General features: G+C 42.6%; 1 protein-coding gene across 1 annotated transcript; it reads left to right on the top strand.

The window, feature by feature from the left end:
• The first annotated feature begins 45 nt into the window (after positions 1 to 45).
• LOC126540409 (tubulin gamma-1 chain-like) lies at positions 46 to 25,526 on the top strand. The gene is made up of 11 exons (XM_050187224.3): positions 46 to 742; positions 978 to 1,028; positions 1,091 to 1,152; positions 1,283 to 1,450; positions 2,496 to 2,644; positions 3,726 to 3,939; positions 4,473 to 4,622; positions 7,801 to 7,953; positions 9,840 to 10,001; positions 14,559 to 14,750; positions 21,471 to 25,526. The coding sequence occupies exons 1-11, from the start codon at positions 694 to 696 to the stop codon at positions 21,489 to 21,491; spliced, it is 1,371 nt and encodes a 456-aa protein (XP_050043181.1). The 5' UTR covers positions 46 to 693; the 3' UTR covers positions 21,492 to 25,526.
• The last annotated feature ends 1,902 nt before the right edge of the window (positions 25,527 to 27,428 follow it).

Here is a 27,428-nt window from a genome sequence, read left to right as displayed (position 1 = left end):
GGTAGACTATGGATGGATGGATGGATGGATGGATGTTATGAGCGTCCCCTTTGGAACGGGGCGGTGGCTTGCGCCACCAAGCTCTTGCTACTATGCTGCTATAGTGAGTGACAGCAGTCACTATAGTGAGTGACAGCAGCGCCTACATGCATGGAGGCAGGAAGAATGCCTGAAAAAAATTTAAAAAAGGCACTAAAATGTTATTTTAAAAGATACTTTTAATAATTTGAATCATCTAAAAATAAAAAAGTACGTAATAAAAGGTGAAAATGCACAAGATTTAGCGTTGTACAGCAAAAACAAAAAAAAAAGAAAGGAAACGCGCGGGACGCGCGGGTGGAAACATCAGTTTTGGTTTCGATGCGTCCATGAGCAAATGTTAACGCGACATTAATATGCTTACATCATAGTCGCCTAAATACTTCATAACGCCACCAATATAGCTTTATAATTTTATCATAAAAAATACTTACTTCAAACAGTATGCTTTGAAGGCCTTGAAGAATAGTAAAACGAGCAACACTAAATTGATGTCAGCGCCGATCAGTGCCCCTTGACGTCAGTGCAGCATGCAGCGAACCCATCAAGTACAAGAGCGGCGTAGTCGTTGCTGGTACCTGTGTGTTGTGCGTCCGTTGTGTTGAATTCTTTCGTCGATTTCGCTGTGCTTCGGCGACCGCAGCCTGGTACACAATGCCGCGGGAGATGATTATGCTACAGCTCGGCCAATGTGGCAATCAAAGTAAGACGGTAGCGTTTAATTCGGCGTCCGCTGCATGGAGTGCTAAGCTTGTTGACCGTTTGTGGCGGGAATGGCGTCTGCTCCAAACAGTCCCTCAGAATAAAGTGAATTCCTGCCTTAATGTAGATCTATTCTTTAGGTTTCTGCCATATCCCCACTATTCGAAAATATGTGTGCATATCACCTCATTAACGTAATATAACTGACTTAATTCAAACATACTTCTTTATTTCAGTTGGCTTCGAATTTTGGAAGAAGCTGTGTGCCGAGCACGGCATCAACCCAGGTACTGATTTTCCCCTGTTTTTGCGACCTTACCAGAGTCTAACAAAGTTTTCTCTCGTTCAGAGGGAGTACTAGAAAACTTCGCAACTGACGGCATAGACAGAAAAGACGTCTTTTTTTACCAGGTACGAACTTCTTGTTCACGGAACATCATCGATCGTTTCCGACGTGTGAGCTGTCACACGTTGACACGTTGCGTCTCTTTTACACACGACTTACCTGTTTCTTTCTCTAAAAAAAAAATGATCCGTGCAGGCCGACGATCAGCATTACATTCCTCGTGCGGTGCTTCTAGACCTTGAACCACGAGTAATCAACACGATAATGAATTCACCGTATGCCAAGCTGTACAACCAGGAGAACGTCTATCTCTCGCAGTCTGGAGGAGGCGCCGGAAACAACTGGGCTGTCGGCTACTCGCAGGTTGGTACAACCGCAGTGGGGCACATTAGTCTTGATTCTGTCGCGCTACAGTCGTCTGCTCGATCATAAAAAGACCTGGGCCGCAATTTCGTAGCGATGCCTTTTGCGATGCTATTCCTTTTCGAGCTTCGACAGTGGTCAGACCGATTGGATCACCCAGCCGTGAATGGTAGATGATAAGAGCGGCATAGAATCAAGCGGAAGGGCATCGCTGCAAAATCGCGTCCCAGGACCAGTCAGACCTTCGACATACTGCCAGATGCAGCATGTTGATGAGCGTTAACATTTGTCACCGCGACCTCCGCTAGTTGCTGCTAAGACGACGTGAAAGCCTCATTGCGAATAGTTTATTGTGTTGCTTTGTCGGCGGTATTCAACGGGCAGGCTCACCAATGTGCTTTGTGTGTGACACACCTGAGGACTCGCATAGTGTACTATGCGACCGCTGCCACTACATATAAGAGTGATAATCTTTGAAGGTTGCACTACACTTGCAGTGCCACTTGGCTTGGTGCTGCAGCACATTCTCAGTTTGTGGAAAAGCACTGCCTGCATTTTGCACTCTATGAAAGTGCTCTTTGGCTTTTCTAAGGTTTAAAGGCCTTAACGAAACTCTGTGAATAGTATTATTGTGCATGAATGTGTCTGTAAGTGCACATGCTGTTAGTGTGTTTGTTATAAATGTGTTTTAGCGTAGTGATCACCCAGCACCTGGAATAACATGTCAGGTGATCAGCTGGCCAACATCTACAGCTTGAGAATACAGTTTGCATCTCATGCTAGTGGTAGCTGGATAGGGAAATTCAAGGCAATGACATGGCTTTTACACCACATGGACATCGCTCGACTGTGTCTCATTTTAGCAGTACTGCTGTGTGCTACCAAAAATACCATTGTGTTTGCTTCCTCACTGCAATTATTTTTTTGGGCCAGTGGATGCACTTTAAAGGCAATTTTCGCCGCAACTAAATGAAGTGTGGAAGCAGCTGCACTTTTTATTGAACTTTTCTATTTAAAAAAAAAGCCGTCTTTTTCCTTAACTTAGGGCGAACGTCTCCATGAGGACGTTTTTGACATCATTGAAAGAGAGGCTGATGGCAGCGACTCTCTGGAAGGCTTCGTACTATGCCACTCAATTGCTGGCGGAACAGGATCTGGAATGGGCTCATACATTCTCGAACACCTCAACGACAGGTAACCCTGTGATCGTCTTTCTAATATTCGTGACTGTCAAATTTTTTTAAATATAAGAAAAGATGCGTACTGTATTGTTGCTAAGATGTGATGGGCTTTCACATTGTGTGAATAAGAAAGCTAGTGGAGAGCGGAAACCTGTATGCCACATTTCCCCTCTTTCCATAGCAAGAAGAATAAGGGGGATACAAGGAGCTTTATTTTTCATTAGTTACAATTAACCATTTGAAGCTAACAGAAAGAGAAAGCATAGGGGAAATTAAGTTTAATTGAAATGTACAAATAAGGAGTTAAAAAAGCACAAATGTCATACTTGCCAATTCTCTCCTGAATTTTCCATAATGTTTACAGGGGACGGGGGAGGGAGGCTTCTGTCATGATTTTACAGATACTGCATCAAGTTTTACTGAACATAAGTTTCGTCGTAACTAGTGCATCAGTCTCTGACCCTTCCTTTGGAAGTCTTCTGATGGTGAAAGGATGCAAGAGGCGTACTTGTTTCAAGCAAGTTCATACAGGCGATTCATGAAAGAGGTGAAAACAGCAGCAGCAAAGTCTCTGAAAAATATCACCGTGTTCTAAAAATTAATTTTTTGCTTGTCAGTCTCTGCTGCTCCAAGTTTCCTGCTTCTAAAGGTAAATCAGCTTTAATAAAGTGCATATGTATCCCCTGAAAAGGCATGTGTTTAGGACCAGGAATAATAAACTTTGAAAGGGAGAATTTGCAGACACAAAGGGGGGGTTTGCAGGTGATGGTGCTAAAATGCTACTGTCATTGCTGTTATGCAAGTCAGTAAAATAAAGAAAAAAAAGTCAACATGCAAAAGTTATCAGCAATCACTTTTCATTTATATGAGTATGTAGGTAGTTTGTAATTTCATGTGATTTTCCCTGAAGGTACTGGCAGAAAGATTGAAAGATCGCTTTCCTCTGATACAAGTTCTGTTCAATGCACAAGACAACACTTTCAAGGCTCTGCGGTTTGTTCAGTTGGAGAAATTTAAAATTTAATGTGTGCCGACATCTTTGCTTGACAAATGTTCATAAAATGTGATCACATAATTACCTTACTCTCTTCCAGGTTCCCGAAGAAGTTGATCCAGACATATTCAGTGTTCCCGAATCAGGATGAAATGAGCGACGTGGTGGTCCAGCCATACAACTCGATGCTCACTCTAAATAGGCTTACACAGAATGCTGACTCAGTAGTTGTCCTCGACAATGCCGCTCTCAACCAGATTGCAGTTGACCGGCTGCATATTGAAAACCCATCTTTTGCTCACATCAACACACTGGTGAGTGCTGTTTTCAACATGAAATGAATGACGTGACCTCTTCATTGCCATAATGTCTCCTTGCTTGTCATTCAACGGGTAATGCAGCAGACTTCTTAATTGGACAGCAGTTAATTTGACTCTCCTTTTACTGTCACTGTGTTTTACCCTCCCTAAAGGAGCCCATATTTTATAAACTCTTTTCGTTTGAACATTGGGTAAGTTCAACAAATTTTGCGTCTGTTGCCTACTGTGTGAAATGAATGCAAATAGACCACAATACCTGTGCCAGAACAATGTCGAGAAGGTAACTCTGGAAATGCAAAGAATGCAGGACTGCGTTGTAAGATACTAAATTGACTAATGCAGTTGTTGTAGTTAGGCAGCATCAAAGAGCACTTGAAAATTTACCAGACCCCTCTGTATGTTTCTAGTTTCATGGTCCAAGAAAAAGCTGTCTTTCTTGAAAGTGTTGTTATTTTTGTATGTGTGCTCATGCTGCTGTTGTAAAAGAGGAACCCTCTCTTTTTTTCTTCTGTCACTCCTTGGTTCAGGTGTCAACAATCATGTCTGTGAGCACAACAACCCTTCGGTATCCCAGCTACATGAATAACAACCTCATCGGTCTGGTGGCGCCCCTGATCCCAACACCAAAGCTTCACTTCCTGATGACAGGCTACACACCTCTCACAACTGACCATGAGGCAAGTGGGCTGGGTCTTATCATCTGTGGACAGTCACCAAGCCCTTTGTTTGAGCTAGACTGGCATAGTATTCACACTTCCAGTGGTGTAATTTATCAGTGCAGCTTAAAGGCCAACCTCAGCAAAATTTTTGACTATGTAAAGATACCTAGTTTCAGATAGTGTAACTCGATAAAGCAGCCTCCATGTAAAGTACATTATTTTTGAAATACAAGTCGATGCTTCACAAAAAGCTTCCAAAAGTGAACATATTTGATATTGAAAGAGGAAAAAAATATGCCGCCATTACTCTTTGCTGCCATTATTATTAACCCAGATTGTTGAAAACCAGCGAAGTCTAGCAGTGGTGAGACAAAGTAACAAATAGGAAGATGAAAGTTGCAATATTTTGTCAGCATTATAGACTTTCTTTTATGTGGAATTGGCACCAACCTGATCCTTTTAGTGGCTCAGAATTTAGACCAAAGTTGCATTTGTTAGGTACTATTCAGCTCTTTTCAGTAGATGGTTGTTGAAAGCAGACCTAGCCATGCTAGTTTATCGCTGTTTGAACCGAGCCTTTCCTACCTGCATGGAACAATGTTAAGAGGAAGCGTTAGCTCGGGTGCTCCTACCTAAATACATGTAAAAGGAGAATTCGTTTTTCTCGGCAACCACTGCAACAAATTTGATGAGGTTTGTTGCATATAAAAGAAAAACTTAAAAATCTAGTGACTGTTCGTTTCAAATTTATGATTTAGGTTGCCAATCTTTTATAAAAAATTTGCAAAAATAGAACATTTTTGGAAAACGAAACTCTCAAATTTACAACTCTGTAACTCAGCAAGGAAAAATGATATAACAATTCTGTGAATTGCATCTAATAGTACACCTAAAGCAGACAAAATTGATATGTTACACATGAATCTAAAATAATTCAGTTTTTGCAACTGACAAAAAATACAGCTTTTGCAAAACCGTTTTACACAGCGTAACAAATTCACGTAAGATGTAAATGACATATAGAATTTGTCGGCTTTGAATGATCTAATAGATGCAGTTTACGGAACCACAATATCTGTTCTTGATATAGAGCTATTAATTTATAAACATTGTGCGTCTATTTTTTTTTTTCAAGTTTGCAAATTCTGTGAAAATCTTTTTAAAAAAGTCAGGCCCTAAATCGAAATTCTGCTTCTAACAGTCACTAGAATTTAACTTTCTCTCTTAAATGCAACAAAATTCATTAAAATTTGTCCAGGGGTTATCTCAGAAAAGCATTTTTGCATTTTACATGTACTTGAATAAGCCGCATCAGAGTTGGGCACAGGCTAAAGCTTCCTCTTAAGAAGTTGGGGTCTCATAACTCCTGTTCATAATCAAAGTTGAGAGAATGAAGTAGGCGTCGCAGTCTGTCTGTTTTGGTTGTTTCTTTGTTTACTTCTTTGAAGGGACACTAAGGAGGAACACGTAATTAGTTTGGGCTGATGATGTATTCTTTCAAAACTCTTTAGTTTCATCCGTTTTGTAATGCGAGATTGTTTACTAGAACAGAAAGTTAATGGCCAGATTTCAATTTCTCTAATGTAGCACAGAAACCCCAGCATCAATACGTCAGTCGGCGGATTTCAAAGTACTTTTTCTTTCTTTTTCCTTTTTTTTATATTTGGCTGTTATAGCGCACTAAAAGTGATCAAAACTTGTTAAGATCAGTCTTTAGCTCCTTTAGGACATGGTGTAGTCCGTCTTTACCAATTAAAAATTAGCTAGGCATGAGCAGACGCCAAATCTGTGATGTCTCAGCAAGCTGGCGCGGGAATATTCAAGGTGCCGCTGTCACCCATCTTTCATTTTTTCATCTTTCAAGCCTCCCTTCACAGTAAGAGAGCTGCTTCTGGTATTATGGGAGTGTAATTTACATGTACGAACCAACTTGTTTTTCTGTTTACTGTCCTTTTCAGAGGCGCTGCTGGTTAGTGGTAAAATTTGATCATATTGTTTACTGGTTTAACAAGCCCTATGCTGCTCTTATGCAGGGAAGTATTTTGTAATGACTGGCAAATCTGGGGTAATTCTGACCATGTTGCTTTCATTAATGGGCACCAGAATCTCAGCACGCAAGGCATGTTTTGCATTCCCCCACTTTATAAATGTGGCTTCTGGGAGTTTAACCTTCAACCTTGCACTTGGCGGCAGCCCACCCATGCCAGTGAGCCATTGTGCACTACATTGCACTGTTTTATCTTGGGGGATGCGTGGATTTTGGCTGGTTATAGCCTCTGTTCGTGTCACTACACTGGTAGGGTCGAAAGTTTATGGCTTGCGGGCTCCGTGATAAAAGTCTAATGTCAGTCTAGTTTTAACTTACAACCATTAAAACAGCACAGCACTATGCTGGTTGCACACACTATTACACATACCACATCTGAAATCCAGGCTGTATGCCCATGGCTTAGGAAAGATCCTGTTTCTTATTCTGAGATCCTGCATCCTGTAAGCGTTTGAGCCTGCCTGTAGTTGTGTGAAGACGTAGTTGAGTGCAGAATACTCGAATGCTCCAAATTCCTAATAACTGTTCAGATATACTCACGCAGGGGCCACACTTTCTCTCACAATTTTGATGACATGCGGCTCTTGCATGACAACTAGCTGTTTTTGGCCAAGTTTTCTGGCCGTGCGTGATCCACGCAATCTTTTTGTACCAAAAGAGCAAACGCTGTTGTTTTTATAATGAATTGATTTGCTCGTGTGACTTCCTTTTTATGTATATAGAGACAAATCTTTTTTTTTTTTTTTTTGTCGATCCCGAAGTTGTAGGCAGCTGCGCGCTTGCTGTGCTTCAGCATATGCTACAACCTTTAGCTTGAAAGCAGCACAGTACACCGTCAGAAGCTTTGTTCTTGCAGCTTTGCGTGGAAGTATAGCTGCTGAATTACCTCTAACCAGGGCGGGCGCTTCACTCTTTCAAATTTTTCTCAACTTCCTTTTCTTTTTCTTTTTTGAGAATTTATGTCTGATAAGCTGGGCGTTCGACTTACACAAGCATGGCCTTTTCTCAAGCGTGTACGGTAGCTCATTCGATTTAATAAATCAAACCTAGGAACTTTACATTTGGCAATTGCAGTTCGCTGACGTTTGGTCAGTGTGCTTTTCCTAGCGGTTCATGCTAAACAAACTGTGGCTTGTGACTTGCCTGCAGGCACCCAGCGTGCGTAAGACGACTGTGCTTGACGTCATGAGGCGGCTGCTGCAGCCGAAGAACATGATGGTTTCCATCGGGCACGATCGCTCGGCCAGCCATTGCTACATCAGCATCCTCAACATCATCCAGGGCGAGGTGGATCCGACACAGGTGAGTCCGCCATGCAAGAGAAAGGAGTAGCCAGTTGCATTGGAAAAACTAGTACAGTGTCTGGCGAAGCCATAGAGTTTCCTACAAAATCCAACTACATATAGGGAACTCTGGCACTAGTGTCCACTGGAGCGTGGACAGCATGAAAATGATGGATATGCTATGTGTATATGAATTTGCCCGGACTTTGGGCTTCTGGATTTGTGGTGGTTTTGTAAGTTCATAAATTAATAATTTTCAACGAAACGTTACATCTTGAAAGCAACAATTCACACTGACATTGACGCATGTGCAGAGTCCTGTTGCATTATGTGTTCAGAAAATATGATTGGTTCAAAATTTAGGCCATTGAAGGCATATAAAGAGTAGTGAATAAAGCCACAGGAATATCCAAAAACAAAGATCAGACAAATCCGCGTACAAGCCATCATTGCAACTTTGCATGGTCATCGAGAGAGATGTGTTTATGTTTACCTGTGTGCGCATGACACCGTGCTTGTTAATTTAGCTAGTAAGTGAATGTTTACATCTTTATACAGCCGATAAAACTACTATCCTTATGCCGCGTAGCTGTCTACTAATTTACTATCGCGATCCATGCTTCGCCCGTCAAGTAAAACTGCGACTCTTCTTCTTTTCTTTTCTTTTTTTTTTTTTTTTTTTTTTTTTTTTTTTTTTTTTTTACTGAGGACGTTCGTCACTCACTCTTTGCAATAACTTTGTTACACATCGCTACCAAACTTTCAGAAGTGAGGCGCTTCGGATATTATGGACTTCTAATAAAACATGCATTTTTGGGTGGATTATCAGGGTCCGTTGTAACGAGAGTAAACTGTATTCAGGTGCCAAGGCTTTCCATATTTCGTGCAGCTAGTCATGGTTTGTTTGGAAACATGGTGCAAAGCAGCAGGCAGTTCTGGTGACATCAGCATGTTCAACCCAGAGTGCTAGCATATGTACCTGCCAGTTCTTTGAACAGCTACCTCTGCTGCTGTGTGTTTGGCAGATGCAACCTTGGGGAAAGAAAAGTTGGGATTAAGAAATGGGCCTTTGTATACAATGTATTTGATCAGGACGAGAGCTCCTCGGATAGCACCAGCCCACGTGCTGATTCAATTAGCTATCACTGTTGACTTTTGTCTCAAGCTTGTCGATGCTGCACACTCGGAAAGTGTCAATGTCCTGAACAGGGACACAGAAAGAGATTACACACGTGTCCCATTCTGATTACTTGTCCTCGTGGGGCTGCAAAACTTTGTTGAGGTTGATTACCAGTAGGTGTACTGGAGAAGCCTTAGTCCAGAGCCAGTGTCTTGACAAAGAGTCTTGTCTTCATACACTTCGGCAACACCTGCTGCCCTGACGATGGCAAGTTCCTTCGTCAAAATGTTTGCTAAGCATTGAGGCTTTTCCTGGTTTGTCTGCCGACTGGGAAAAAGTCTCTGTGTTACTTGATTTCCTTGTTTTGCCACGATTACTAGAGCATGTTTTATACCGGTATCACACAAGGGCACACTCGATTGCAACTAAGCCTGATTGGGATCAAATTTTTCTCTAGGAATAGACAGTGATCGCTGCTGCGCATCCCAATCATTCAGGTCAAGTTGGGTGAGCACACTAGATGTTGCAAACAGTGTCCAAAGCACTTCCCGAATTCGCCTAATACTCAGTTATAACCTTAGTGCAGACATCAGCCGGTGATCATGATCAAGAAGCTTGGTTCCAATGCATGGGTCACAATCGACAAAATCATATAGACAAAGGGTGTAGAGGCACTAAATCTGGATCTAGCTCAGTCCGGATGGGGCTTCAAAACTGCCTGACACAACTGTATTAGTATGCACGCTATGCTGGCATCTACTGAGCACGGAAGGATCTCGGTGCAGGTGCACAAGAGTTTGCAGAGGATCCGGGAGCGCAAGCTGGTGCAGTTCATCCCCTGGGGCCCCGCCAGCATCCAGGTGGCACTGTCTCGGAAGTCGCCGTACGTCCAGACGCAGCACAGGGTCAGCGGGCTCATGCTTGCCAACCACACAGGAATCACCTCGGTACTTAACCCATCTTGTGCAATACTCGAAAGCTTCGGACTTGAGTGCTCGATTGTGCATGTCACACGCCTTTTGTGATTTCCCCCATGCATTCTCCTAACACTTGCATCTTCTTTCACTGCGCCATTTCGTGTAATGTAGTCAGCTTGGCAAAGCCTAGCCAACCGTCCTCCTTTTCATTTCATTCTGTCTCTTTAGTTTGCACGCATTTGTTGCACAGACTCATTGTGTTAAGCTATAAATTCTCAATGAAAGTGTAAGAATTTAGCACGACCATCACGCACAACATGACACCGTATCTGCCCTGTGACTCCAAAACATAGTTCGCAAGGGATGCCAATATTGAGAGAAGTTGACATTTGCCATTATGCCACATAACCGAGCTTATGCATCTGTACAAATACACTTCGACTTGGACAACTGTGTATTTGCGCCTGCATTCTCAGATTGTTGCCGACTGTAGACAGTAAGCTGCAGCCAAAGCACCAGTGATTTGATTCGTGTGAGGTAATTGTTTTAGTGAATTCACTGTAAAGTACGAAATTAGATTGTAATTTGAAAGAAAACAAGCTTACTTTATAAAAGTGGATGATGCAGCTGATTTTCTTTGTACAGTCAACGACCGATTTTTCGGACCCTCTAGGGAACGTAAAAATGTCCGAAAATTCAGGCAGTCCGAAAAAATGAATGCATGCTAAAAACCGCACCTTTTCTCTTTTTTTCTCGGATCTAGAGGTAAAGGGCGAAGTACCAGGCTTCCGAAACCCTGCCAAAGCATCAATGAAGGTGCTATAAAAAGAGGCGTTCAAAAACTCTGTATGCAGCCGACCGCCGGTTTATTATGCACATGTGCATCGTCAGGCAGCCAGTGTTATTGCTGCAGTGGCTTAAAGAACTTGTTGCTTGAATGTTTGGACGGCGTTCCGGTTGCATGCGATCATATTCGCCTCGATCTGAGCAAGGATCATGTCAGCACTGTACACCGATGAAAAAGTTAACAGTGCTCGCGTCAACTCGGCGCTTGTAGGCGGCGCAGGCATTGGCTCCTCATTTTCAACATCGGAGTCTTCTGAATACCCCACAACCTGACGGACTATTCCCTCGTCAGTCAGTGCTGCACAGAAGTTGACCTCGTTGTCAGTGTCAACAAACTGTTCAAAAGTTATTTCCGTGGGTACGGTACTGCTTTCCGCGCTTCGATGCCATCGGCGAGAATGACGAAGACGGAGTGGGGGCCATCGAAGGCAAGCGAAATCCTCAAGTTGCAAACAGTGGAGTTCGCTGACGAGCGTCGAAGCACCTAGGCCTAGCGTCGCAGAGCAGACTTGACACAACAGCACAACCACGCTAGCCAAAACGTGGCCTGCGCAAACAAACGAAATAGCGCCGCTCCGGAAACTCCGCCGGAGGTGGAAGTGCGGCCATTTGTGGCGATGGACATAGCCAGCGTGGCCAGACCAAATCGGTGTGTGACGGCTAGATTCGGCTAGTTGTGGTTCAAAGCGGTGATATGCTTCGGCTGCAAGTCGATTTCCTTCGCAAGGGCGCTGCGCGAGAAGCCAGAGGACCTTCCGTCACGTCAAAAAGTCCTGAAAATTGAACGGCCGGGGGGTTTGAGCGTCCGAAACTTCAGATGTCCTTATACATTGATTCTATGGGGGCTCGTGGCGGTGCCACAAAGACGTCCGAAATATCAGGCATGTCCGAAAATTTGGGCGTCCGAAAATTTAGTCGTTGACTGTACTTTCATCATGAGCTTGGTTGTTGCAGCTTCCACTCGTAGGTTTGCGGCTATGTGAGAAAATGTTGTGTTGCAGCAAAGTCCACTGCTGTGAGAGGCTTTGCAAGATTGTTCTCAAAACTAAGATAAGCAGCGGAGACATTCATGAATGCACTAATACTAGTGTTAAAAAATGGCATGGGCAGGTGAAGGGTGCGCACACACACGCATGCATGCAGCACAATTGAGCGCGATAAGGGAAAATGCTTACTGTTAATTTTTCTCCTGACATCCTGTTTTACTCGTATTATTGATACTGGATGGTTGGGGAGGGTTTAGCTTGGACTTAAACCACTGATGAAGTGTCAAAAGAAATGCAGTCAAAACCCGCAATAACAAAATACTGCGACAACAAAATATTTTTGTATCCCCGGCAAACGCGCATAGGATTTGCATGCGTGTTGTCGAGAGGTACAAAATGCTATGCATTTCGTACCTCTCGACAATGAAATGTCAATGTACTACAACCCCACATGAATGAAATTTGCTGGAACGTAACCTCGCATATCACCTACTTGCATAAGGCTAGCAGGCTCCAAAATGTGCTCAAATGCGATTGCTTCGCACAGAAATTGTGTAAAATGCTGCCACATTACACTTGTTCTTGCAAGAGCGAATTTTTTCACAGATTTTGTTACTGTGAGGTTCAACTGTAGCATCGAACAACCAAGTGCCGGTAGCAATCAGTGCGCTGGGAACACGTCATGGCTGCCATCTTGTTTGTTGATTGCACGTTTGAAGCGGCACTCCTGATGCCACTAACATGTGACGACGGTTTTCGCACACTTTGTGCAGTGCGTAATGTGCGCCTCGGTGAGAAAAATGCAGAAAAACAAGCAAATCCATGTCCCACCAACGTGGAATTGTTTATGGCGCTTGAAATGGCGGTCGCAGCATGGAGTGCCATGCATCAGGCCGTGATTGAGCGATCGTCCGGGAATATGCATCCCTTGCTTCGAGAATGCTGGTTTTGGTGCCACCCAACAGGCATTCTATGCAGATTCAATGCCGGAATAGATTTGCCCTTCGCAGCCGTAATCTCAATCGATTGCCTTCGGGTATACGAGATACAATCACTTTCGCGCTTGGCACAGGACGCGTCGGCACCTATGGGCGACAGCGTGCACTGGAGAAATGCTGCTGCATGCGTGGAGCACGGTTGCTCTGCATCTGGTGCCGAGTTACGCGAAATCTTGCAAAAGTGATCGCATCTACGAAAGCAATTGACTGAGAACACTGCGCCACAGCAGTGCGGCCACTGCTGTTGAATGCATGCGGCGCACTTTGTACTGTCGGCAGTGAGACTGAGTTGAGCTTGAGTTTATTAAACCACATGGCAGGTACATAAGAGTGCACATGGACATGGTTAGGTGTGATGGGAAAAAAGCTGCATTTCACAGCTTGACTGGCCCCATCACCCGGAAAACAAAATTTCAAAATTACAAAATTACAGGCAGCAGTTAGTGCGGTTCTATATCCTCGAGCAAGCTTGCCAAAGTAGGCTAAATGGAATTTTGACAGTAAAGTTTCGTTCTGTGACGCATTACCTACCTGTGCTGTCTCATTTCGCAGCGTCAAAATTCTCGCGAGAGCGAATTTTTTTGCATTCCCTACTGATTTCGTTATTGTGAGGCTAGGCCGTGGCATCTAAAAAGGAAATGCTACAAAACCATGGCCTAGGTCTCCTTTCACTTCGTTTATCCTCCCACATGATCAGGAAAGCCTTCACCTCCTCAAATGTCTGAAATAAAATCAAGATGACAAGTCCTGCTTATTCAGTTAACTTAGCTGTCAACGTCTGCATGTGTGGCACGAAAGGTGAGGAGGAAGAAAGAACAAATGGACAAACATGTTTCTATAAAGAGTGCTCTATTTTATCACTCGTTCTTTGTGTTTACCTTTCGCACCGCACACATTTTGAGCTATGTACAAAATATATAGTACTACTCCATTTCCTACTTAGCAGGCAACGCTATGGAGGTTATGCAAGTAGTGCAATCGTAGAAGTTTCACTCTGTGAGTTTCGCAGCGCATTCGTTTTTGACCTGCGACACCTTCTGCTAAATGACTACTTCATGCATTACAACTACAACTTGTGGACGGAAGGTTATATCACATCGTGTGTTATTTGTGCTTCCAGTGTCCAACACACAAAGTTTTGATAAGGATCATAAGCAGCGCACCATGACTGCCTGTCACTGAAACGTCGCTCCAGTCATTTAGTGGCAAATAGGTGCGGAATGGCTGAGACCTAATGTCCTAACAAAAGCATGCGACCTAATGTAACACCAAATGACATGACGCATACCTATATCTTTCATATGTGACAGACTATACTTTTTTTATCATGAATGCAAGCAGCGAGAGAAGTCTCTCTGGCCTTTGTAGCATTGCCTGTATGAAACGGAGTAAAGTGAAGCTCAACATCGTTCTTTACTGAAGTTTATTTTGCCTTCCTTCTTGCAGGGCTTCTTCTCCACTGTTACATGTCTTAAGGTGAAATGTAGGCAAACGTTGGATTTATTTTCATGTTGAGCTCCCTCTTTCCTTGAACATGCATCATTTTAGCACATTCCTTCACTTCTTTCAAGTCCCTCCCAGCAGCGTAACTTCTTTCTGATGAAATTTTCTTGTTGTCTTGTGAGAGAAGTTGCTTTCCTTGATTTTTTTCTGCTGTATTGCTTGACTTCCTTTCATATTTTGGGGGGGGGTTCTACCCTGCCATCACCGTGCCGTGAAATTAAGCCTCTATCTCCGTGAACTTCTTTTTTGCCCAGCTGTTCCAGCGCACTTTGCAGCAGTTCGACAAGCTGCGCAAGCGAGAGGCCTTCCTGGAGCAGTTCCGCAAGGAGCCCATGTTCCAGGACAGCCTGGACGAGCTGGATGGCTCGCGCGACGTTGTCCAGGGCTTGGTTGACGAGTATTTGGCAGCCACAAAAGCAGACTACCTCTCATGGGTCTCGCGTCAGGTATGATAAACAACCTAAAGTATAACACAATGCATAGAGCTGGGAGTGCATTTCATTCTTATTGCGATTTTCATATTTGCTGAAAAGTTAGCTGCAGAAGAAGCATACTATTGAAAGTGCATGTGGCCACTTAAATGTATTCGAACCTTGTTGCACTGAAATCACGTACAACATGAAAATACCTTTGTTGTAACAGATACCGAGTCCAAGCATATATTGGTTATGTGCTGATATTAGCGAGAAACATTAGATTTACCTAGTTATATCCAAGTTTGTCATATTGAGCTTCGACTGTTGCTCTTCCACAGAAGAGCTTAGCTTCATCATACTGGCATTGCTGCCATGCCGATATCATACATGATACAGTCAAACTCACTTGTAACAGTACTGGTTTTAACAATAGATCGGCTATAACAATGAGCAGGCAATGCAGCATGAACTTTTGTGTGTGTTCTATAGCAAAATAAACCACTTACTACAATACTTCCATGCGATATCATCAGTTATACAGTTGAACCTACATGTAACGATACTGGTTTTAACAATATATCGGTTATAACATGAAAAGCTGCAGCACCATCAACTTTGTATGTTTTCCATGGGGAAATAACCCGCTTACTACAGTGTCCCCATGCCGCATTATTGGTTATAACATTAAAGTCAGGTTGCTGAGTGTCCGTGCCGAAAGGTAATGGAATGCGAATTGCTTGAAAAGAAAAAGAAAGTGAAATGCGAGCCACTGCACGATCGCCCGCCACCCCAACTGCTGCCGCGCGCTTATCTCCATGAGAGATGCACGCCAGCCTCGCACGCATCTCTCCTGTCGCCCTTCCACCCCTTCGAACACGAATGGGCTGCGCCCATAGCTCTGCGCTGTGCCACCCTCTGAAACCCAAATGGGCTGTGTCAACTGCACTGATAATACTGCCGGCGCTGCTCCCAGATTGCTTGCTGGGCCCCTCGCAGTTGGTTGTTTATTCTATGGCCCTCGTTCTGCACAATTCTGATAGTGGACTAAGTCGCTTGTGCTTGTCTTTGTTCATTGTGTCGAAGTTGTGCCTGGCCACATTGTTTCTCAGTCCTGTTTGACTTGCCGCCGAAACAGAAGATGGCTGATCCATCTGCTGATCATCGGCAATGCACGACATTGCCGGGGAAAAGAAAGCGCACTGCTATAGATTTGGATACGAAGCGCTTCCAACCGATGAGGCGATCGTTGTGAACGTACTTACATCGGATACCGACAGTGACGGCCACGATGGCAGCGCTGGCATGGTAGGTCAGGCTGCCTTAGCAGTGTCCCCACGGGAAGTCCTGTAGATCATTCAGTCCCTCAAGACTTGTTTTTCTGAGGAACCTTCCGCTTCACTATGTGGAGCACCTGTATGCCTTGGAGAAGGATATCGGCAAGCTTCGCATAAAGCAAGCAAGGCTGACAGACATGAAATTTTCTTGTGCAAGCCAGTGTGAAGTGCAAGGTGAGATGCTTCTGGAGATCACATCCCAGTATTTTTTCTGGATTTCTCAAGCTGAGATTCCACCACAGCAACCTTCCCGCATTTTTTAAAAAGCACCTTTCAGGGCCACCAATGCGATGAGCTCACATGTAACTTGCTGCCCGTGATCCACTTTGCAGTTGTTATAGCAGTGCCATTCTTGAACGACGATGGCTGCAGCTTCTTAACAACACGCGATCAGAGCACGCAAGAAACAGAGCAATCAGAAGCCGGATGGAGAAAAGTGGTGGGGAGGAGAACAGGGGCCTCCCCGCCATTATAGTTTTCTCGGAACAGCTACGCCATCCCCCATTTGAATTTCTTTTCATGTGACGCGGTTATAAGAATTGAAATTTCTTAGCACTTGAATATTGTTATGAGTGGGTTCAACTGTAACAATTAAATTTGGCTACTGGGCATGTGCACTCCGCAAAAAGAAAGAATGCGAAATCCTTGAAGAACCGCCGCAGTTTTCCTGCGCTTTGTGCTGCACACCTTGCACGCCTCTCTCCCATCTCCCTTCCACCCATCCGACATCAGCGCAGTCGGTTCATGTATCGGATGAGTGAAAGGGAAAGGGTGCACGCGAGGCCGGCGATATGTAGGACGATGTGACGTGGTGCATGACAAAAAGGCGGGTGTGACAGAAGGTGTGCTGCATGCAGGTGGATGTGCTGGCTCATGTTTTTTATTAGTATATTTTGTGTTTAAGCCAGTAATGCAGCATGAGAATGTTGTAGCAAGCAGTTTATTTTGCCATAGAACGCAGACAGAAGTTACCATTGCCAGGGCTGCTCACTGTTACATCAAGTACTGCATGGGAGCGTTGTGGTAAGGTGCTCGAGTGTCGTAAACGAAAGTGATGCTTTGTTAATTTAACGAAATTGAGCACTCTTGAAAATGTACAACTCTTTACACTTGCATTTGCTTTAAATTTTCATTGACCCGATTCTAATGCAAGCTCAATTAAAAAAACAGTGTACATTCTAAACTATACACACCCAATTTTATTTCATCATGTCTTAAAAAAGTTTAGAAAAATTTATTATGCTACCAGTGTCATCATTCAGAAAAGGATAAACCCTATAAACTTTATCTTCAAAGGATGGAAATCTATTCATCCTTTGAGTATGAAATGTTGGTCATTGTTATACAATGGTTTATTAAAGAATGTTTCGTTGCCATAGATGCTCAAGTAATAGAGCAGGTCCAAAAGATGAGTTGGTGACTGTAAATTAGTTCACTTTTGGCTTGTCTTGGCCGTGAGTACTGTCAGTGGCAGTATGTTTTGCTTCCTAAAGCTGTCTATTGTACTTGTAATCGAACTTATATTAACTCAACTGAAATGCTTAAATTCCAAAACGGCTAATGTGGTCTACAGTTGACAGTGAGTTTCAAACACTGTCTGGTCGATCAATTTGAAAATATTGAATGCCTACTCCCACAGTGTAGTATCTACTTAGATCCTTTAACATGCCTCTAGCTTCCATTACTCACGTTAGCCAGTTAATACCTAGCGCTTGTAGCCTTAACAGTATTTTTTGTTTGTGTGCATTATACAGGTTGTCCCACATAACTTGAGCCAAAGTTTTAAAAATGAAAGGCACTCTGGACACGAGTTGAACTGAATGCATAATGTTGACACTGGCGTAGAGTTACCCATTCTGTAGTACTGGGGTTACTGCGCTAAGACACACGGACAACAGAAGTAGAAAAAGACAGGACGGGCCCAGCATTACGATATGAACTTCGACCAACTAGCCCAACTTGCCACTCTACTCTAGAGTTACTCAGGCTATTTTTTATTTTCCCTTTAACTAACAGATCAGTGATGTTTAATTAATCAATTTTTTAAGTATTGGCTGCAGACCCCAAGTGTGATACGCAATGTTGCAGAGCACCTTGAGAAACCTCTCAATAAATTCTTTCCAACACAATATATCTCACGTGGTCCTTTTTTCTGCATTCCAAAGAAAGCCAGCGAAATATGAAAAAATACCACGTGACGGGGCGCTTGTATGCTGTTATTGTGCTGCTCTCAAGTGTGCGATGGATGAATAAGGTTGGCTGCAGCGAGACTGGCCCACAACAGGGCGTTAGTAGTAGGTATCTAGGCATGCGGCTCTTATCGCATGACGGTGAAAATGTGTGCTGCTGGCCAAGCGTTGCCGACCTTGTTCATCCATCGCATGCTTGAGAGCAGTACAGCACAGCAGCACAGTAACAGTGTATAAGCGCCCCTTCACGTGGTATTTTTTCATATTTCGTGGGCTTTCTTTGGAATGCAGAAAAAAGGACCACGTAAGATATATCATGTTGGAAACAATTTATTGAGAGGTTTCTCAAGGTGCTCTGCAACTTTGCGTATCACACTTGGGGTCTGCAGCCAATACTTAAAAAGTTGATTAATTAAACATTACTGATCCATTAGTTAAGGAAAAAATAAAAAATAGCCTGAGTAACAGCCAGTGCGAACATTATGCATTCGGTTCAACTCGCGTCCGGAGTGCCTTTCATTTTTAAAACTTTGGCTCAAGTTATGTGGGACAACCTGTATATCCCCACACAGAACTTCCCTGGCTGTTCTGACAAACTTTTCTGCTTTTGAAACGATGACCAAAATAGTTTTAAATAACTAAGTACAGTCAAACCTAGTTATATAAAACTAAAAAACACCTACCAATTAAATAATTCAATGTAAACATAAAGAATTGGACAACATAAAACTGCGTACCATTTGTTAACAGCACTTAGTGACCCATGTCCACGGAGTAAGACATTTAGGAGGTGAAACTAAGCGCTGGTGAGCACATGCGTCATGTTGGAGCAGGTAGGTGCTGGATCCAAGTTGTCCTCGCTGTTCCTTTCATTTGTGTCCTGGTTCACAATGTTGGAGATGAAGTCCTCATTCTCAAGCCCTCCACTGGTTGCGGTACCTCCATCAGCGGACGAAAAGTTGTTGACCCGTCAATGGCTTCTGGAAGTGCTGACAACTCATTGCAAACTTTATAGAAAAAGGCAATGGTTTTGTTGCACTTATCAAATAGTTTTGGATAGCTTCCTTCTTCATGGCAGCCCAGATTCTGCGGCAATGTCAGATTTCGTTTCTCTCTGTGCTCGACTTGGTAATTTTCAGCTTCACGATGAACAGCAGATTCATCATTTGAATGTGGTAGTTCCTTGCAGATCAGTTTCTGCAGTCTTGCTTTTCAGTCGAAGAAATCTTTGGTCTTAAAATGCTAGAGACATGTAATGTTGCTGTGGCATAGTACCTGTTCGAGAAGAAAGTTGGGCTAGCTTGTATTTCAGAATTGAGACGTATTTAAAGGAGGACATGGCAATGAAAACTGTTTTAAAATTTATTTATGGGAATTGGGTATAGATTGATGAAATTTGGCATGCAGGTGTGATTTGTTATACTGATATAACTGAAATCAATTTCGTGCTGTCTAATATAGTTTTTGAATTGCAACACTGACAGCCTCTAATGGTCATCCCCAAATTAATTCATTATTTACACATAAATTCACCAAGATTTTCACATCAGCATGTTCACAAAGGCCCATTCTGTGCACTAAATATATTGGTTTATGTCTTAAATGCCGTAATCAGCATAAATATTTTTTGAACTTTCCTATGCATATTGTCTTACTAACGACTTCTGCAAAAAACCAATTATAAATTTTTTTATGAAGTACAGATAAAAATGGACAGCTTTATTGCACTCACGAATGTTTCAGGCTCTAAGTGCAGAAGACCAAATGATTTTGTGTTGATTCGTTATGAAATGGCACTGGGATGACTGAAAGCGACTGCACAAAAAATCAAAGCTGAGAAAATGGAGCTCAAAGTTTCATTTGTTTTAAACATTTAAATCTTTACTTTGGCACCTAAAACCTGCCTGGGATGTAGTCTTTTGCTGGTGAGGACATATCTTCTTTACATTTTGATGTATTTTTTTGCTTCCTTGCAGCAGTTTCGTGCACCTTAGTTGCCTTTTTTATGCATTGTGCATCCATGCATCGTGCAGAAGTTGATGACAGTGCAGTCAAAATGTCCGCTCTTGTCTTCTCTCGTTGCACAACCTCTTAATTAGTGAGAGTTGGAGCTGGAATGTACAGCTGAATATTTGACTCAATAACTTCCGCTCTCGCCGATGTCACATTGCCGTCACGACCACATGCGGATGCGCCGTCGCCACAGCCCACGGTCGCGCCGACGGCACCATACGCCGTCACGCTTTCTTGGTCACCTATGTGCGCCAGTAGTGCCTCATTGACAAGGTCGGTGGCATCCGCTTCTACAAGTAGTTCTCTCTCTCTGTTCCACGCCTTTCATGGTCTTCCGTACGCGTGGGCCATTCGGAACTTGCTTTCTTTGGGGCTCATCACAGAACACGTACTTTGAGCTGACACGATCATCAATCATATTGATCGGAACGCGCAGCTCACTGCTGCGCAAATGTGCGCGAGAGAGGTTTCTCAGCAATTCAAATCTACAACAGCCAATAGGGGCACACTTTATGCACCATGTGACTACTGCTCCCAATTGCAATGCCGCTTTTGCCTTTTTTTTTCGCTCGCGTTTGCTGGTTTATTTTTCAGTGGAGAAACACGTCGCTGCAGCTATCTTGAACTCCGATCTCTCCTCTTTACAATGATACCAAGATAGTGACCCTGCATCAATAGATAGCCGTGCGATCTGCGGTGCGACAGCGGCTTCCGAAGCCCGCTTTTCTTTTTTGCAATTTCTGACGACAGCACTCTAAGGAATGGCTGTTTTCTCGATTTCTACCACGTATTTTGTTATATTATTTCACCGCAAGGTAAATAAAGGTCCGTGGATCGCGAAAAATAAATACATAGGAAAATTGAAAATTTTGACAATTTGGCCACTTCAACTGCCGCGTCCCCCCTTAAATAACCGTAAAAAAAAATATGTATGATAAGAACAAAAAGCACACAGAATTAACGTCATGTCCTGTGTGCTCCTTGTTCTCAGCTTTCATATTTTTAGCGCTATAGCACTACCTGATAACCGAACCGTTAGCATGGGATATTCACAGAAGGTTCGTCCACCCACCTTTCTTGTGTATATCTTGCTAACTTAAATGCATATTGCGTTAGATCTGATGTGTGTGTTTAGTCACGATTACGCTTTCTGAAACAAAACTGGTAAGAGTCGTTGCAATATCTTTATGCTCTTTCTTCTTTTCTTTTTCCAGTCAACCGTGGCACCAAAGTGAAGTGGGATTGTACTACTTATTGTTTGATATTCCATGTCCTGCTGCAATTCTGAATGCAAACTCCGAAGATGTGGGAAAAAAAGAACTGTGTCACAATGTTGCCCCGTTGCAGAAGGAACTGCGTTTCAGTGTGTGCTGCTCAATTCCTTTATAATTACGTGTCCTTTGTACATAGATAAGATACTGAACATGCCCAGTCATGTGCTTTTCGAGCATTTGCTTGGTACCAATGCATCGCAAATGCTTAGAACACTTAGTGATCTGCAAATGGCATTACACAATGTTATTGAATTGTGTTGCAAAGCTACTGTAAGTTATTTTTGTGTGTGTCTGTGACATTTCTCGTCACTGTTGACCTCATATTGGAGTTAGTTGTTGTGCTTGCATGTTGAGCTGTGTTTGGATGTCAGAGAATCCAAGACAAAACAAAAAAAATAACGAAGGAAGCAGGTTTTATAATATGTGCCAAAGCTCCACAGCAGTGATGCCTTTTCAGTAGGGGTGTGCAAATATTCGTAACTTTCGAAATCGCAGATCGAATGGTATTGTCCTATATAATTCGGTCCTCAAATTGAATAATACTTATTTGCAAATCCAAATATTTTTCTGATGGTTCTCAAATATTTCATGTCGTCAATTTTACACGTCAAACATGAACTAGAAGCAAAAATTCAATAACTAACTTTCCTTCCATTCACAGTAGACATAACTATAGTGAACAAACTGCCGAGTTGTTCCTGATGCTCCGTTTGCACGTTTAATAAGGCATGCTTTATAATCTTCACTGTAATTACAGAAATGTTCAAGTATGAAAAGCAGGATGTGTAAAAATGTTTGATAGTAATGGTGAGAAGGCTGTACAGCACTCAAAAAGTATTATAAAAACATTTTATGTTCAATTCACTTCTTAGACTAGTCAATTCAATTTGCTTCCGGTACTATTCGATTCGTATTCAATTCGTTCTCAAAAACTGCCATTCACACACCCCTACTTTTCAGGAAACATCTTGTGACATGCACTTTGTTTCATACTTAATGTGCGTAATGTTAAAGCGCATAAACTTCAAGTTTGCATTTATGAATGAAGTGCTTTCGAATGAAGGTGTTTTAGTGTTTAGATTGTTATGTTTATTAGGTGTGTTTAGGTGGATTTGAGATTACTAGTTCTGTCCGCCTGTGAAGTGCTGACATCAAATTTCGTTTTACACTTCAGATGTATATATTTGAAGCATGGCTTTACTAGTGATATGTAATAAATGCACTTTAGTGGTTTGGAGTGTTGCATTTCTTGGTTATGGCTTGTTGAGGTGGAACCGAAATTTAAAAAAATTTGTTTGCTTTCAAATACTAAAGCTGCCGACATTGCCGGGCCCTTTTGCGCTTCTTTACACGACCTTGCTTACTGTGAGCATTCTGTGCTAAATATTCTGGAAGAAGTCGTTACCCTGTAGGCTGCACCTCAACGGAATGTTGCTGAAGTGGCATACACAGGCTTTTGCTTAACTTAGTCCCGGCCTTAAACTTGTGCTTTTTTGTTAGTGTGCGTTAATCACTGTGTGCAACCTCTTTTTGACTGTGTGAGGAGTCAATTCATGCAAACTTGCTAGAGAAAAACTGGCTGACCTTACAGTCATTCTTTAATATGGCATTTGTTGTCTTGCATCTGCTATGAGGATTCAATTCTCCAGTTTTGTGGGCTTTGTGCATTTTTGCCACATTGCACAGTATTGTGCATGTTCTTGAGGTACGTGGCAAGAATTCAGGTGTGGTGACATTTTCACCAGTAGAGAACATTGTTGAGCAAGCACTCAAATTTTTATGACAAGTTAATGAGGAAAAAATTTCCATCATCACTCCACCATGTGCAACACGTATATTATTTTATTATAGTGTATTGCTGCATTTCTTTTTTATTGCCAGAAAGGATGTGTACTGAACTCTAGTTGCATAGCACTCTGAGCCATCACCCAAGCTGATACTTGAGCTTACCATCATTTCTATGCTGGTTGAAGTCCCGCTGAGAGAAACCACATAGGCAGTAGCACCACATTTCCTCCTAGGTAAGGTTTCGGTAACTCTCTAAGGTGTGTGGACTAGTATTAAAGGGACACTAAAGTGAAATAATCAATCAGTTTAGACTAATGAAGCATTGTTTCAGAACCCTGCAGGCAGTTATTTAAAAAAATAGTTTGATTATTGGATGAGAAAATGAAGGTCCAAGTATCAGTATTTAAATTTCGCGCTGAAACTCCAGCGTCGGTACGTCAGCGTGATGTCAGGGTTTCCAAAGTATGTTTTCGCATTCGGGCCGCATTGGCTGAGTAAAGGTTCCCGAAACTTGCCATGTTTAATATTTTGTTCCTTTAGAACACAATGTAGTCAATCTGTACCGCTATATATAATTAGTAGGCCCTAGAAGATGCCATAAAAATCCATGACGTCACAGCCACCAGGTGCGGGAACTTAAGTAGGCGTCGCCACCCGTATTTCGTTCTTGTGCTTTTTCTGGCTTACCGAACGTCTTATCGTTGTAAGAGTGGTGTTTTTGGTGTTGTAGAAAGGTAATTTACTGATGCAGAACAAATCATTTTTCACTTTAGTGTCCCTTTAAGCATTTGCGGGACAGCTACATAAAGGTCACAGGCAATCTCAGCTGCCAGTGACATCTTGTCATTTCTTAGGTGTTTTTAAATGCTGGAAATATCTAGGGTGTCATGCATATTTGGAAACATACTTCATTGTAAGACACTGTCCTGAGTAGTGGGATGGGATAATTTTTCTGTCATTCACTTCATCATGTGTGATTGGGTGATGAAATTTTCAATCATTGGAAACAACAAAGTTTTGAATAGGAATGGGACTATAAGTAGTGAAATTTTCCTTGCACTTCTGTTCTGTTGAGCAGTGCTTATACATGCCTCACCTCATGTTCATGATTATAGACACTTGTTTGCGCTGGTAACTTCAATGATAGCTTGCGCAAACATTCACACAGCATGGAAATGCATCTCTTAAAAACTATTCTAGATGGTTAGGTTAGGAATGTGTACGGCTTGGTTTTCACACATACTCTTCACAATTCTGAAGAAAGTGTTTCATTAATAAAGATGTTTTCAAAGAGTGCTTTTATATTTTGTATGCTCCTGTGTACATTTAGATCTTTGGGTACGCACAATGTACCGTTCTGAATTTGAAGGTTACAGCTTGTTACCAGTGACTTAAAAGTTTCTCAATCCATGTTTCTTAGATTATTAGCCAGCCATAAATGGCAGTTCTTTTTCTGTCAGAAGACTGCTAACAGCAGTCCGCTGGTTTGAGCCACGCACAATGCATAATTTTTATCATCTAATTCACACTGTACAACATTTTGTGTAGTGCATTTTTAGATAGCAGGCATCGTAAAGGTGTAGATTGACTTTCTCACGCTAGATCCAGCCTCCACTTGTAAGTTATGCTATGTAACTAGGAGCACGAGCCAGAAATGGCTCTCATTGCTGTAGCTTTGCTCTCGTCCTAATGTGAGGTTGACTTGATGAAAATTCTGCAACAGCCTAGAGGTTTTGTCTATATGGCACACATGCTTATTTTTTAAAGCCATTGTGTGTCATTTACAAGCAAAGCCAGCTTGAAGCAGAAAAAGAAGGAAGCAAACTATTGTAGATCTTATTTCTTGCCCTTCTGCATTTGCCATAGTGATTTTGTCACGATTTGTTCATACACTCGGTTTTGGGTCTATGTATGTTTATATGTTTAGAGACCACGTGAGGCAAGAAGCTGAACAAAGATTTCAAGTAAATATGTATGAAAAGTGTCACATTTCAAGTGCTTCCTACATTCACGTTTTGTTGTGGCCTGCCTGTGCATGAAAAGTGTTGTTCCTGTTCGGTGCCTTCAAGGTAGAGTTGCATTAGTCACCTGTACAGCTGTGAACTGACTAATTTATCATTTCTTTGTGTACTACCTACTGCTATGCATTTGTCGTGCATTTGGTTGTTTGAATTGTCATCCTGAATAAAATGACCTCAGCTAAAAGAAGTGTATGCATGCCATTGGATCATCTCTGTTCACTTATATCTGTATCATTGTGCCAGGTACTTGCATGGTGCGGGACACGATGTAATGCTTGATTATGGTAAAACAGAGCAGACGACGAGACAGGTCTAAACAAACATATTGGTGCACTGGCCCTGTCCTGTTCATTTTAACCCGTCCCATCGTCTGCGCTGTTTCACTATGATTTATGTAAACCAAGTAGACCAGCTCAGAACCTTTGTGTAATGAATGCTTGAATTTCAGGCATTGCTGCTACACACCATGCTGCTTGTCGGCAAAAAGTAAGCTAGTTCTTGAGACAGTTTAATGATTACAGTTTCAAGATCGTCTAAAACTACAACTGAACATAGGTTTTACAGAATGTCCCCATACCCTGGTACCGCTTCTTATCTATTGAAGACTGTGTTGCAATGCGCCTCTATTTAGTGAATTAGTTTTGCATTCAGGCTTTGGTTTAAAGCATTACGACAGGGTACTTTCCAATTGCTTTATTGATAGCCGTCACGTCAGTACTCGTGCCATGGAACCTCAATGCCCTGAAAGCACAACAAATAATTGTGCTGCCTTTTAATTAATGCAACTACTAGTTAGGAGTGTGTTCCAAGAGCAGTGAAATGTGAATTTACTTCTCTGCAGTCCCCTATGTAGGGTGTATTTATGAGCTGGACTCGTTAAGTTATAGCTTTGCCTTAGAATTTCACAAATCAGAAAACATGCTTTTCTTTCTATAAAACTCAAACACCAAACCTCTGGGTTAATCATATGTGTCGGCAGAAGAAGGTGCAGGTGCAATGTCCTGGTATGTCCCCTAGTAGCATAACTTGAATTGTGCACTGTCTGACAGGCCATCTCGCATTCACAAAAAAGCTATTTTGCATACCGATTCCACATTCCAATCGTGTCCGTGATGACATGCTTTCGGGACCTTACCGGCTAGGACGTTACTGGAAGATCTACTGGTCGTCTTAATTTGAATGTGGGACGTGTGGATCGCTAGGACTATGATGGGACTTGCAGGCTGAGTATGCAACGGTCGCTGCACAGTTATTTGTTCTGAAGGGACAAGTGGTGCTTCATATGTTATCGTCACTTCATACCACCATGCGCGACTGGTGCATAGTGGTATGGGCACAAGTGCACTCGATAAACGTGAATTTACTGTAAAAAGCTATTGCGTATATTTTTCCTTATCTTTTGCAAGTTCTTTAAAGCCAGGCATATCAAATGATTGCATAAATTTTCTGCACTGCTTAAATTTTCCGTATGCCGTACCACCGCGCCACGGATGGCCAAAGCGGCGCGGCTATGGCGAGGACGGCACTGAACTGCTGCTCGAGAGCCATTATTTAGACCGCCGCCGCTAGTTATCTCGGATTTTCAAAAAATTCGCTGGGGTTCAACGTGTCTTGAACCTAGTTATACGAGCAAACGGTCTGTTAAGCATGGTTAGACAGGGTTCTTCGGTGCTTTTTTCCGACGAGCTATATCGGCAGGGTGCTCAGACTCAGCCTGGCGCCTGCGGCAAAGAGATGACGCGCTCGTACCGGCGTGTGCTTCATCTATGGCGAGACTGACCGACCACGAGCCGCCGAAGCAGCCGTTAAAAACAAGGTGCCTGCTGTCTCAGTGAGCACACTTTATGGCTGAGAATATTTTTTCTATTGTGTCAGCCTTGAAAACCTCAGAATCTTTAATCTTGATGCATTAGAAAACACTTTGACGCAATATGAATGTAACCCTTATTGTCACTGAAAGAAAGGTGCCGAAAATAATTCGGAGAACACAGCAGAATTAAATGCAGGGACTTGGATGGGAAATGGGTAAGCAATTTACCAACCACGTTATGAATGCAAGCAGCTGACACTTAATAGAATGAGAAAGCCC

Source organism: Dermacentor andersoni, chromosome 2 (genome assembly GCF_023375885.2).
Source record: "Dermacentor andersoni chromosome 2, qqDerAnde1_hic_scaffold, whole genome shotgun sequence".
Lineage (NCBI taxonomy): Eukaryota > Metazoa > Arthropoda > Arachnida > Ixodida > Ixodidae > Dermacentor > Dermacentor andersoni.
Note: the sequence above shows the minus strand (reverse complement) of the source record. Positions and strands in the feature narration are given on the sequence as shown.